This window comes from Chelmon rostratus, chromosome 11 (genome assembly GCF_017976325.1).
Source record: "Chelmon rostratus isolate fCheRos1 chromosome 11, fCheRos1.pri, whole genome shotgun sequence".
NCBI classification, from domain to species: Eukaryota; Metazoa; Chordata; class Actinopteri; order Chaetodontiformes; family Chaetodontidae; genus Chelmon; species Chelmon rostratus.
The window spans coordinates 13,985,540-13,998,851 of record NC_055668.1 but is presented as its reverse complement, the minus strand read 5'-3'; the positions used below and the strand labels follow the sequence as shown (position 1 = coordinate 13,998,851).

Below are 13,312 nucleotides of genomic sequence, written 5' to 3'. Positions count from 1 at the left end.
TAAAGCCCGCCGGTCCAATAAACATGTTTCTGCCGCCCCCTGGAGTTTAAACTCATTAATGTCTCTCTCTACATATATTTACAAACCCCCTGTAGTGAGGACCGAGAGCTGGTGGTGTGTGCCAATATGTGTGCAGGCCTCATGCCTGGTAATGATTGATCAAACAACACCCTCAATATGATTTGATCTCCTCTTGATCTCTTTCTATATGCATCTCACCAGGAAGGAAGTTGAGATATGAGCAGCACACGACCCTTGCCTTCAACCTTGACCTTGTATATTTGGATAACTGTTTATTGTTTATTGTACCTTAACTGATCTCTTTATTTCTAAGCATTATCAATAAAGGTGCAAGAAAACAACAATCTCTTGCACTTTTTTACAATTATTGTAATTATAATTTCAGTTAATATTTGCTTTCTTTCCTACTTTGTTCTGCAACTGCTCCTCAACAACTTTCATTGTGAAAAACACCTATATCATCTTGATCTCCTATTGATTAACAGTCTTTGAAGAAATTGCTTACATTTGCCACAAAAGCAAACAAAAATCCAAAATCTTAGAGGTCCCTTTTCCTTTTTACTTTGCCTAAACCACTGTTAGGCCCAGGTAGAGGAGGGGGATTCTCATATTTGAGTTTCTGTATTAATGGAACCAAGATGGCTAATAGACTGACATGAATGTTAAACAACAGCATCTCCATTCTCCCTGATGTTGAGTCATTGTCAACATGATGTGTATTAAAACGAACCAGAGACAGCTGTTTCATGCAAATACATACTTTTAGTGCCAGATAAATCAGTGATAACTTCAGGATTTTAGAAACTACCGTTTAATTTCACAGACAGCATTTATAACCAGTTATGTAAATATTACATGGGTTAACATGATAAAGAAAAATATATGAGACATCAAAAAAATGACATGATAATCAATTGTTGCATTTTCTTTCTAGTTAAAACTAACATTTTTTTTCAGAGTAGATTGCCCCATAGCAACAAGAGTGATCAAAAGAACAAAAACTGATGAGTTGGATTGTTCAAAATATTTCTCAAATAGTTCATGAGGGAAAAAATAACTTTAATCAAAAAGTGAACCAAACCAGAACTAATGAAATACCCTGTTTCAAATTTCACAGCAATATTTATAATATTGCATAAATTCTATGCCAATTACTGGCACTTTGGCAACTCTCCTACAGTCTTATGCTAGTACCAAAGCCCCACACACTGAATGCAGGGTAGAGGGGCTCTGTGAATGTGGTCTGGACTCTGTGCAGAAGCTTCATGCTATCAGAGACACTGTAAAATGCAAGTGTTCCTGCTGCATGATCCAGGTAGATGCCAATACGAGATGACATTGGAGCTGGAATGTCTTTGCTCTTATTGTTGTGCACAAAGGAGAATTTGGAGTCAGAGCAGTACAGACTCCAGGACTTGTCGTTCCAGCCCAGGCTGCATTCGTTGCCATTTCCTTTACGGCGGATTCCCCTGTAAGTAACGGCAATGTCTATCTCTGTTCCTTTCCAGTCCACCTCCCAGTAACAACGAGCCCCACTCACGCTCTCCTTGCACAATATCTGAAATACAATGGATGAAATAAGAGGTTAAAAGACAAGATGCTACTTTATGCATGACCTATAACAGCTGTTTACATTAGAGTTTAGATAACCTCTGGCTGTGGAAAACATAAATAAAATAGAATGTGATCATTTACTAATCCTTTTTGACATACACTGAATTGGAAACAGTACAAAGACGATATATTTGTTTGACTTTATCAATGAAACTGATTTTTGTAAATATCTGCTTATTCTGAATTTGATACAAGCAACTCATTTTAAACAAGTTGGGACAGGAGCAACAAAAGACTGGGAAAGTTGTGGAATGCTCCAAAAACACCTGTTTGGAACAGTCCACAGGTAAACAGGTTGATTAGTAATAGGTGATAGTATCATGATTGGGTATGAAAGGAGCATCCTGGAAAGGCTTCGTCGTTCACAAGCAAGGATGGAGCGAGGTTCACCACTTTGTGAACACATTATTGTATAAAGGATGTTACTGTGTTCTCTGTAAACACAGTTTGTTTGCAAATGATTTATGTTTTACACAGCATCTGAACTTTTTTGGAAAATGTGAGCAGCAATTTTCAGTCACAGCAAAAGACGTGTAAAGATTTTCTACACGAGAGAGGAGGGACTCACGCTTAAAAGTGGAAAAAAGACATGATTTCATAGACTACTTTCAAACAAATGAGCTGCCTCAGGAGGGGAATTCAGAGACCACGACAGTGAAAGCTACTTTCACTCTTCAGTCTGTATTCAGGATTCAGTATGCCTCCTCTTTGATAATGTGGTCATTTTGGCTCTACTCCACTCATAACAAATGAACTTCCCTACTCTTTTTTTCAGGCACAGAATGACATCCTTGCACGTGATTAATCCTCACCTGCTGCCAGTGGTCGAATCGGTCTGGGTGGTTGGGGTAGTTCTTCGGCTCATTCTTCATCGTAGCTGTTCGGTTGCCCTCGGAGAGGTGAAGGTTGGGGTGGACAGTGTTGACATCCAGAATCAGCTGGCAAGAGTCTAAACAGAGCAGGACAACATAAGCATATTTAACATTATCAATCCTGTGTTGCTGTTCAGTCTCTGTCTTCCAGTTTAGTGCGATCGTATGTTTTGGTATTTGCCTCTTTTGAGATCAGATCTCTGCTCTCTGTAATCATCCTCTTTCATCTTTTATCATCTTTGCTTCTGTAACTAAATACTTGTTCCACTAACATGTTTAGGAATGACAAGGCTAGCTCACTAAACCCTTTGGTCTGTAACTCAGCCTGCTGAAAGCTTTCCACAGGTGGAGTAAAAGCAGGAACACCTGTGTTTGTTTAAGTTACACTGAACTGTGTGCTTGCTTCCTGACATTTCACCAAACCTGTTCTGCAAGCAGCATATCCTCAGTTTCGGTTGGTTCACCACACGGTGTGTCCATCCTTTTGTTAGGGATGGAGATATTCCTACTATATGGCACCATGAGTGGGACACTTTGATCCTTATTAGCACAGAACAGACTTTGCAAGCTGTAGAGTATGAGTGGGGTTTGCTAAAGGTTTCATAACAGGTTAAAGGCATTTTTCTCTACAAATGACATAATATAATCATAACATAACTCACACTTCATGAAATCTTCTCTTGTCTTTGGTTCCTCTCTTGTCTTTGGTCCTTCCCTCAAAATCGATTCCCTCCTCGTCTTGGTCTCACCTTCTTGTGTTATGTAGACTTCCTTCACTAGGAGGAGACAGATAATAAAAAACACACGGCAGCATAAGCTTCATGAAAGCATGTTAAGAGACAACTGCTCCTGAAAGGAACCCGTCTGCAGAGAGACATCATTTCCACTTGAGATGAAGAAAAGTAAATTTGCTTACCTGTTCCTGAAATTTTGTTCATTTCTGCCTTGCTGACTTCTTCTACCTGTAGTTTCAGCGCTGCAATGGCTCTCTTGGTAGCATCAAAGGAGTAATAGGGAGCGACGCTGATGTTGTTGAGGTCTTCGTATCCCGAGGGGCCCGACAGAGACTGCCAGCTCTGGTTAATGATAAGACGGAAGACAGAGATGAGAAAGGAGACATGTCCAGCAAACGGCCTGAATTTCTCACCACACGCGGTCTTGGTCGGGGTCCTCCGTTCAGCCTCACCTGTAGAAAGTGTATGTGATCGTCAGTGTGTGAGAGCTTCTCCAGGTCAGTGTGTCTCTTCCTCAGCAGCGTGATCTCTTCCTCCAAGCGGTCCAGCAGAATCTCCCCCCGTGTCACGGTGGTCTTCTCATGGGAGCGGATCATCTCCTTGACTTCATTGTACTTCCTCTCGATGGAAAGCAGAAGCTCAGTGAAGATCCGCTCATTCTCCTCTAGGACTGTCTGAGCAGAGTGCTGATGGGATACATAAGAAAGACACTTTGTTAAAATACACTTGCAAAGAAGATATTTTTCAAACCAGAAAACCAACGACTTTAACATCAGGTCATGTTTATAGTCATGCAGATTGAGTGAGGCAGGTTGTTTCTTACTTTAACTGATTCAACGGCTTGTCGAAGGTCCTGCCACTTTTTAATTCTCTGGTCAATCCTCTGTTGAGATTTGTGCAGTGTGGTACCAAGTTGTTTCTGTAGAAGGAGTGACATTAAAGTTGCCATCATTATTGATGCTACAATAAGTAAGCTTTCAAATCACTCAAAAGTACAGATTGACAGATTCTTTCAGCACTCACCTGTTTCTCAGTCCTCTCAGTTCCAGCTGGGACGATGTCGTGGTGTTTGTGTTCGTCCATCATGCACAGGACACACACTGATGTCTGATCAGTGCGGCAAAAAGCCTCCAGAAGCTTGTCGTGCTGTGCACAGATCTTCTCTCTCATCTGGCCTGTAGCTTTGACCAGTTTGTGCTTCATCATGGCAGGGTACTCATAGTGAGACTGGAGGTGGGTCTCGCAGTAAGATGCCAGACACACCAAGCAGGACTTCTCAGCCCTCTGCTTCCGTGTTGTGCAGAAGTCACACAGGACTTCCCCGGGCTTGGCCTCAGCCCTGGGCTGGCTGCGGCCAGTAGAGCGACGAGATTTCTCCAAGCTGCTGTATCTGTCTAAATCCAGAGTGCTGGGGTGGGACATTTTTACCAGGCGTTAAAGAAAATGTCCGGCAGATGTGATAACAAAATTAGAGTCCACAGGTGATTTAGCTCGGCAGCAATATGTTAACCTCTTAATAAAATGTGTTCAAATCAACAGCTAAAGAAAGGGCTCATCAAGTGAGGAGGACGAGGTATCCACAGAGAAAATGAGTTCCTGAAGTTAACAGCTCCAGTGAAACTGTGTGACTGACACTGTGTGTGACAGAATGTTAGCTATGTGGTCCGCTCTCACTGTAAAACCAGTATTCCTGGTTGGGTGTTTAATAGTCGGGAATGGGTGTTACTACAAATACACTGCCTGAAACAAAGACAGTTGAGACAAAGGAGGAGAAACTAGCAAAATAAAAAAGGACTGATGTACAGTACTTTATAATTAAACTCAAGGAAGGATAGATAGATAGATAGATAGATAGATAGATAGATAGATAGATAGATAGATAGATAGATAGATAGATAGATAGATAGATAGATATTATATTATTTTTGAGTGTTGATATGTTTTCAACGTGTCAAACCTCCGAGCCTGACCTAAAGCTCTTATCTTCAAAAGAATGATTAGCTTGGCCATTTTTCACGTTGTTTTTATCTGCACTGTTAAGGAATGACCTTGTCTGTTCCAAGATAACATTTGTGTTGTGTCTATCTTTAGACTTCTGCGCATGATATGCACAATATGTGCTGCCCATACAATCAGAGCATTCACCAACACTGCAGATGGGAAAAGAGCATCATCTTGTGGGACTAATTCATTACTACATGAATTACACATTTTGACTGCTAACTTATACCCATTCTATACACAGGACTTTTCTAGTTGATAATTCACCTCAAAGGTAAAATTGCACAATACAAAGAAAATATTACTGTTATATTTATATATAAATACATATATATTTATATATGTACAGCTTCGAAAACCATCACATTTTGCATTGCTTATGACCTTACAATAGCTTTTGTGGTTGTTCAGTTGCAATGCAGAGAAGTTAAAGGCAAGCCACTATATTTGCCTCTGAATTGTAGAGGCATAGGAATATAAAGCTGCACATATAGAAATATTAAAGTAAAGTACAAGTACCTGAATTTCACTCAGGTACAATACTGTAAATATATTCAAATAGTGCACACTAACCGAGTACTGCATATTAAGACAATGGAAATACAAACTTTTTTGTGATCTCCTGTTTGACTTGCAGAAGCAACTCCGAGGCTGTAGGGGGCGATGGTGATGTCCGTGCCGTATTGAAACGACAATGGTTGCTTTCGCTAAAGTGCGTCGGTAGTCCAACGTTGGCGCCAGATGAGCTGTGGCGCCAGCTACACACACAGACCAAGAGAGGAAGACACACACAGCGGTTTGACGAGACACACAACAGCTTGCAAAGCCCTTCTCAACCCAGAGTTTGAAGCATACAAACGATTCTCTTTTTTCTTTCTTCAGCCATCAAAAGTAAAAGGACAGAAAGGTGGGTGTGTGCATGAAAGAATCTAGCGTATATATTTAAAACCGGTGTGATCCTTACTCCTGGTGATTATTCATCGTTTAAATTCAACTTACTCTAACACGATTATTGGCAGCATTTAGGTAGAGGCAAGTCTCTGCGTAATGGAACATAATCTTCGTTATTATTTATTATGATAGTCAACGTATGTGTTTTATTTATGTGTCTATTTTGCTTCTCCGGGTCTGATAGTAAGGAACTTTGTAATGGAAAAATACAGGCCTAGACTCGTACTGGTTTTAACATTTTGTTCTGTAGGAAAAGCAGCCAAGCAAACATACTGGCATGAGGAACTATTTATGCTTTGATTCTCATCCAGGTTATTTTTGTGACATGTTAGTTGTAGAATCGGCCCATCCGTCCTTCGCGAATCAGTCTAGTTTATCTTTGCATGCGAAGCCAGACTTAACATGGTCGGATGGGCGGTTTAGCAAAGCTTCCGTTCCAATGTTTTACAACCTACAGGCTAGTACTAAACTGGAAAGCAGGCTTTAGCCGTGCTAGCAATCTGGATTAGCTGGCTCGTTAGCTTGGCATCATGGCTATGTAGCCAGCACGCTAATATTGTCTCGGCTGGATAGCTGCTAACATCAGCAAGGCCGCCATTGAAGTCGTGTGTGCGGTTTCGGGTGCTGCCGCAGTGAAGGAGGGCTGTAGGTTTGTAGCCAAGATTCGTCGTGTCCTTTCAAGCAGCAATTGAAGCACTAGACCGACATTGTTCTTTTCGGGTTATTTACTTTTAACAGCGTTTGCTTTGGGATTTGTGTTTTACATGAATTCTTATGTAAGTAAAGGCGTCCTTTCCCGGGCTTTTCGCACAGCATTCATCGCCCTCACGGTTAGCCATCTTTGTTTCAGCTAGCCAACTCCTGGTTGGAATTATGGTGTGGCTCTTAGCTTGCTAACGTACTTACCATTAGCTTACAACGTCATATTATGAGGGTTTGAGACTATGCCAATATTGCCATATGCACATTTGGCGACGCTTTGCATGTTTTTTGTTAACTTGGAGATCGCTTTGGGGGTATCGCTAATTCAGTATGTTTTGAAGGGCGGAAGCTAACTTGGCTAACGTTAGCTAGCGGCAGCCATCTTAGGCGAGCATGTAATCTTGGCTAGCTGGAAGTGCTGGTGTGGCACAACAAGATGGCCTGTTAATACTCGCACAAGGAGAATTTCCGCGTCGGTAGCCGTGTCAGAAATAGCACCAAATTGCTTAGTTCCACTACTCATTTTAATGTAAGTATTTCATAGTTCTTTAAGTATTTACTGCAATTATCCGCGTGTTCCATTTGCTATGAAGCTAGTTAGCTGGCTAAATCGCGCAACACATTAGCAGCTAACACAATGCTGTTTTGTCGTTAACCAGTCCCCCCTCGACCATAGCCAGCTAACTAGCGGCTATAAAGGCTATTTGTAGCTGTTATTGAAGGCTAGCAACCAACGGTTCAATTTTTAATAACAAAACCTCGCTACTTTAATGCCTCTACGCCTGCCACGTTTATTTAATAACGCATTGCGAACTGCGCAGACACGAAAGCGGGCCAGTCAGCCCTTGGCTTTCGGATTAATTTACAATTGGGATCTTGATTATGATGTAGTGGTCAACTTTGATTTTATCAATTGCGTTAGCTAGTGAAGTGATGCTCGTCTTGGGCGCTAACTTGGCTAGCAAATTGGTAATTTAGCTTGCTAAGTAGTATCGCCAGCATGTCGTTGATGGGGCATGAGGTGTGCAGTGACGGGAAATGCATTTTATCACATTAAGTACCACAACTTTATTGGATGTGAACTCGGAGCCATTAGCCCATGCACCTCTCAGTTGAACTCTGTCGTTCAGTTTTCAAAGCATATTGTGGTAGATTCTGAGCTATTTTAGATTAACTGAGCATAGACTTGCGGATAAACTGTCTTACAGAATATATAGTCTCATCTAATAGTAAGACCTACTTATTGTGTTACCAATAATCATGTATTGTGTTGCTGAAATACACCACCAACCCTTTTGTTTGCTGTTGTGCTAGCAAGTGCATGTCCATCCCAGGTGAGCAGGGCTCCTCATGGGAGGCAAACTTCTGTTGCAAACAAGATGTCCTGTTATTTAATCTGAAGTAATGTTTTACCAGACGACAGATGTTGATTACTAGCGTTGTCTGCACAAAGATAATGATCCATTGTCAAACTTTATTTTTCAGAAATACTGGCTGTGAATTCAATATTGGTTATATTGTCTCTTCCCGTAATTGTGTCAAGAGTCCTTGCAGAGTTATTGTCTGGTACAATTATGTCAAAACACATAACCTGAATTGCATAAAAGCACAATTTCAACAAAACACCACCATTCTTTGATATACTGAGATATAGTGTCTGTAGTATAGAAACATAATCTAACAATGAGTGATATGTGATTTGAACTTTCTAATATGGGTATGATACATTTGTCATAATTGGATGTTGAAATGTAATGGGTAATTCTGGCAATATTAGCTGCAGATATATAGCTCATCCCTGCACGTAAGCACTACGTAATTGGGTCCTATGATCCTATGTCCATGCAGACATGTATGCAACAGCTCGGAATCAGCAATACATATGGTCCATATTGTCCTGATATTCTGCGTTTTGTGCCAGAAGGAATTTGATGCTAAATCACTTTGTTAAATTGTTTCACTGTTTCTCTTGCCACCATATGATTTTGTTTCACCGTTTCATCATGTGAAATTAGTAAGACCACGTTGTGGCTAGTAGTGACAAATGTAGGTGAAAAGCCGGCTACCCTATTAGGCATGCAAGGAAAATGGCAAAGAAAACTGGCACTGGCCTTAGGCCTCTGCATTAGTTTTTGTTATTTTTACAGGGTGTCAGGAACAACAGATGTTGCTTCTAGTCTAACTCTCTCTGATTTTGCTTTTATGTATATCAATTGGCATCATCCCAGACAAATAAGCTGATAAATGAAAATCACTCAAGGCACTGTAGTTATTTTTCATCTTTCATTTTCCTCATTTGCAGGTTTGATTGCTGACAAGAGCACCAGCGCCGGCTGACCAAAACAAAGCTCTTTATCACCCCGATTCTTTCTTGAGTCATCGCCCGGCAGGAAAACGGAGGTCGTGGGGCTGGAGTGTGTTCTCATGGCCGAGTCAGAGACTGAATGTGACACACCCGGCCTTGACACACTTGGGTCGGAGTGTGTCATAGCCCACAGCCATGTCGACCTTCATTATGGAGCAGAAACTGAGATCATGACAGAAGAAAAGCGTGGATTAGAGCTGGAGATCCATGGCTCAGACTTAAAGATCCAGGGACTGGGGACAGATCTCGGAGCTGTAGCCTGTGTGGATGCAATTGTAGCTGAGACAGACCATGATTACATTAAGGTGGAACATGGTGAGATGCACTGTTTCACAGGAGCCGAAATCAAGACAACAGGAAGCGAGGCTCTTCTGGGAGAGGTGCTGCTCAAGACGGAAAGTGAGCATGTGGTGAAAGTAGAGTCTGACCATGGTGGGGAGTTGACAGTGGAATCTGAGAATGGTGTAATCATACATGAAGCCCATGGCCTGCAGTGCAACGAGTGCGGGGAGATTTTCGGCAGCATAGCTGATCTTCACCAACACTTTGAGATCCACAAGGACCTCAACCCTTACATCTGTGTCCACTGCGGTGAGAGCTTTGCTGTGGAAGCCAGCCTCAAGCAGCACATGAAGATTCACATGAAAGAAAAGCCCTATGTTCCCCCTGGAGTTGAGATTATGGGTAAAGATGTTATTGATGCCTTCAACCTCAAGTCTCATCAGATGATTCATTTGCCAGACAAACCACACAGATGCTCGGAATGTGGTAAGAGCTTTGCAGCAGCCATCACCCTGAGAGAACACATGAAGATGCATTCAGAGGACAAGCCCTACAAGTGCACCCAGTGTAGGAAGAGCTTTGTCCGCAGAAGGCATCTGAAAAAGCACCAGGAGGTCCATGCACGTGAGAAGCCATACACCTGCGGTCAGTGTGGCAAAGGCTTTGCTACAACTTCCAACCTGAAGCAGCACCAGAAGACCCACGCTGCAGTCGTGCTCGGAGACAAACCCCATCGGTGCGCACAATGTGGCAAGTGTTTTGCGGCCGCTGCCACTCTGAGAGAGCACCAGAGGATCCACTCGGGTGAGAAACCCTACAAATGCAACATGTGCAGGAAGAGTTTTGTCCGCAAACGCCATCTGAAGAAGCACCAGCAAGTCCATGCCGGAGGAAAGCCCTACACCTGCAGACATTGCAACAAAGGCTTCAATCACTCCTCTTCTCTCTCTCGCCACCACAAGACCCACCTGCAGAATCCAGTGTTTTCTCCACCTCAGCCTGGGAAAACCTTGTCCTACGGCACCCCCCCAAAGCAGAGGGTGCACCAGCAGGGAGACAAGCCCTATATGTGCCACCACTGTGATAAGGGCTTCAATCATTCCTCTTCCCTGTCCCGGCACCAAAGAGTCCACTCAGAGGGAAAGAGTTACACCTGTGCTCACTGTGGCAAAAGATTCAATCACTCCTCCTCCCTTGCCAGGCATCAGAGAGTTCACTTGGAAAGCAAACAGCAACAGCAGCAGCAGCCACAACCACCCCAGCCACAGCCGCAGCAGTACAGCACCATTCCCACAGGGAAGGGATTCCCTAACAATGCCTTCCCCAAACAGCGCATCCTGTCTGTTGAAAAACCATACAGGTGCTCTCAGTGTGGAAAAGGCTTTAACCATTCATCTTCCCTTTCCAGACATCATAGGATCCATGTAGATCAGTGAGCACCCTTTCCCACTCTTACATGCTGTGTCATGCAAACGCAAACATCCCTGCTCCCCCTGTTTATGTTCTACCAATGGTCCCATCATTGTTATCACCACACCACAGGATACATCTACAGACGCGAGTGGTCAGATCGGCACATTGCTACGCTGAAGTGGAGCAGTTGAGAATAAATGGATAGTAACACTCAAGTCTTCAAAAGGAAATGGCTTGTCCTGAAGGACTTTGTAACCTATAATTCAGAGCTGAACCCGGGACTTTGTGCTCAGTAGGAAGAAGGTATAATAACAGATTCTGACGGAGCCTCTTGAGTTCTTGTTTGTTACTGTGCTTCACTTGCTCCAGGACCTCTTTTGAACACTTTTAAAGGAAAAGAAATGTGATTTGAAGATCTACATGCTAAAATTGTTACCTGGAGAGAATATGCTTCACCCTCTGGTTAGTCTCTTTGATAGAAGAATTCAGTTTATGTACCTTCAGGTACATGTGCTTTTCAGCTGCAACTTTATTCAAGACTACAAACACAATTGGTGAACAAGAACTGTTGTTTCAATTTAAATAGTTATTTCTTTTTCATCCACATAACCCATGTGAAACAAACATCGAAAATCCAATGTAAATACTTATTGATTTTCTTTTATATATATGTATAGTTGACTAGTGTGCTGTTCCAAAAGATTACATTTTTGATAGTAAGATCCACCTTGTCTCCACTTTTTTTTTTTCCTTTTATGATGTTAATTTGTTTTAAGTGTTGGAGATAAATGTGTTGCAGGTGTTCTCATGCAGCTTGTTCTTGAATTTGGGCTCCATCGGACACGAGCCATCTTGTATATTTATAAGGTTGTTTTGTTGTATGTCTACGATGGGTTAGCAATGCTGCATAGACTGTACAGAGAGCAATACTGGCTGACACCCTGATTCTATTATGACACACAGTTTAGCCACTAGGAAATGCATAATAGAAAATAAAAACCTTCTGGGTAGCATATTACAACATGACCTGTGTCCTTATTATTTACTGTGCAGTTTCCTCTGTACTCCTGCACCAAATGTACACGAAATGCAACATCACACATTGTTTATTGCTTTGGAGACTAATTCAATTACCTGTGTATAGAATAAAGGTAACTCTTACTTGTGTTGATCTGCAAACTCACAATTTGTTCTAAAAAAAAAACAAAAAAACGCTTGTGTATACTAAAAGATTACACGGGAAAATCTCACTTTTACAAGACTTAAAATTTTTCGGAATTCCAATGGATTGCGCTCTATTTACTGTTCTGTGTAAAATATCTTTTACAAACTGATGTATTTTTTTAGATATGGCTTGGGTTATATGAAAGGGAATGAGAGATATACAGTTTTTATGGGAGTGAACATGGTGAGCAATATTTTCTTTTCTTTTTATTTGGATAACAGTTGTGCTTCAAACTGTAGCATAGGTTTCTTCCTTGTGTTAGATAGGTGCCTTATTGCATGCTATGTAGAAATGTATGCCGAGCTGTTATTTGAGAAAAAAAGTTAGGGTTTTCAGGAGTCTTTTGTTCTTATTCATACTAACTTACCCTACATTTTAATTTGATGTCACTGATACCTATTGCTTTTTTGCTTTCATGTATATTACCATGCGTTTACACTGTTACGACCATATTGTCTTTATTTTCTTTCCCCCTCTTCATTTTTGTCAATGGCCTAATTGTAGAAAGAAATTGTAAATGATCCATATAGGCTTCTCTTAAGGGCAAATCCTGTAACACCTCTTCCCAGTTTCTGAGTGGCACATATATGGATAAATAAAGGTTGTTGACTCTCTTGTGGTGTTTAATCAATACGATATGGCTATGAAATGGAAGACACATTCAACCTCACAGCTAAATAAAAGTCTCATCCTGTACTTGTCAAAATGACCCCCCTCGTTTTTTGAGATGCTGCTAAATAAATAGCACATGACTGCTGATGCATAATGGTGACAGCAGAGATGATGCCAGTTTGCAACAAATCTCACCTATGGCTGACAAGGCAATGCAGTACAACAGTACTCTGATCCTTAACTTCTCACATGTATCCACAAGGTGTCACTGTTTACCAGCTCAAAAGTTTCAGAAGACTAATGTGGAGATTCCAGATGTGGGGCAGGCGCTAGTGCTTGCAGTGTATTACATCGATTTTATAGGACTCTTATCCTTTCTACAGCTGGAACATTAAAGTCTTAAACTTGACTCTCACCAAAATTGAACCAATCTGAGCAGCTGAATTAAACGTGTAATTTGATCTGCTGTATGCGTAAAGCTCTTGGGAATGGCCTGTGTGAGCTGTGCAAAAGCAAGATA

The 13,312-nt window shown here is 41.6% G+C and overlaps 2 protein-coding genes across 4 annotated transcripts; one reads left to right on the top strand and one right to left on the bottom strand.

The window, feature by feature from the left end:
* Positions 1–796: 796 nt before the first annotated feature.
* Positions 797–4,890, bottom strand: LOC121613610 (tripartite motif-containing protein 16-like). Its single transcript, XM_041947106.1, has 7 exons — positions 4,265–4,890; positions 4,065–4,160; positions 3,694–3,927; positions 3,424–3,583; positions 3,170–3,283; positions 2,448–2,584; positions 797–1,579 (listed from the first exon to the last, which is right to left on the bottom strand). Exons 1-7 carry the CDS (start codon positions 4,661–4,663, stop codon positions 1,196–1,198), a joined length of 1,524 nt encoding a protein of 507 aa, XP_041803040.1. The 5' UTR covers positions 4,664–4,890; the 3' UTR covers positions 797–1,195.
* Positions 4,891–5,993: 1,103 nt separating this feature from the next.
* On the top strand, positions 5,994–12,794 carry si:ch211-198a12.6 (uncharacterized protein LOC563253 homolog). Of its 3 annotated transcripts, none has more exons than XM_041947102.1 (2): positions 5,994–6,149; positions 9,198–12,794. In XM_041947102.1, the coding sequence occupies exon 2, from the start codon at positions 9,320–9,322 to the stop codon at positions 10,976–10,978; it is 1,659 nt and encodes a 552-aa protein (XP_041803036.1). In that variant the 5' UTR covers positions 5,994–6,149; positions 9,198–9,319; the 3' UTR covers positions 10,979–12,794. The 3 variants fall into 3 exon arrangements, with proteins under 3 accessions (XP_041803036.1, XP_041803038.1, XP_041803037.1); XM_041947104.1 differs by lacking the exon at positions 5,994–6,149 and adding an exon at positions 6,829–6,969; XM_041947103.1 differs by lacking the exon at positions 5,994–6,149 and adding an exon at positions 7,306–7,424.
* The last annotated feature ends 518 nt before the right edge of the window (positions 12,795–13,312 follow it).

Coding starts and splice junctions, on each gene's coding strand:
- LOC121613610 (XM_041947106.1), bottom strand. CDS start 4,663: ATGTCCCACCCCAGCACTCTGGATTTAGACAGATACAGCAGCTTGGAG. Junction 4,161..4,264: donor CTGAGAGGACTGAGAAACAG/GTGAGTGCTGAA, acceptor CTCCTTCTACAG/AAACAACTTGGTACCACACT. Junction 3,284..3,423: donor GAACAAAATTTCAGGAACAG/GTAAGCAAATTT, acceptor GTCTCCTCCTAG/TGAAGGAAGTCTACATAACA.
- si:ch211-198a12.6 (XM_041947102.1), top strand. CDS start 9,320: ATGGCCGAGTCAGAGACTGAATGTGACACACCCGGCCTTGACACACTT.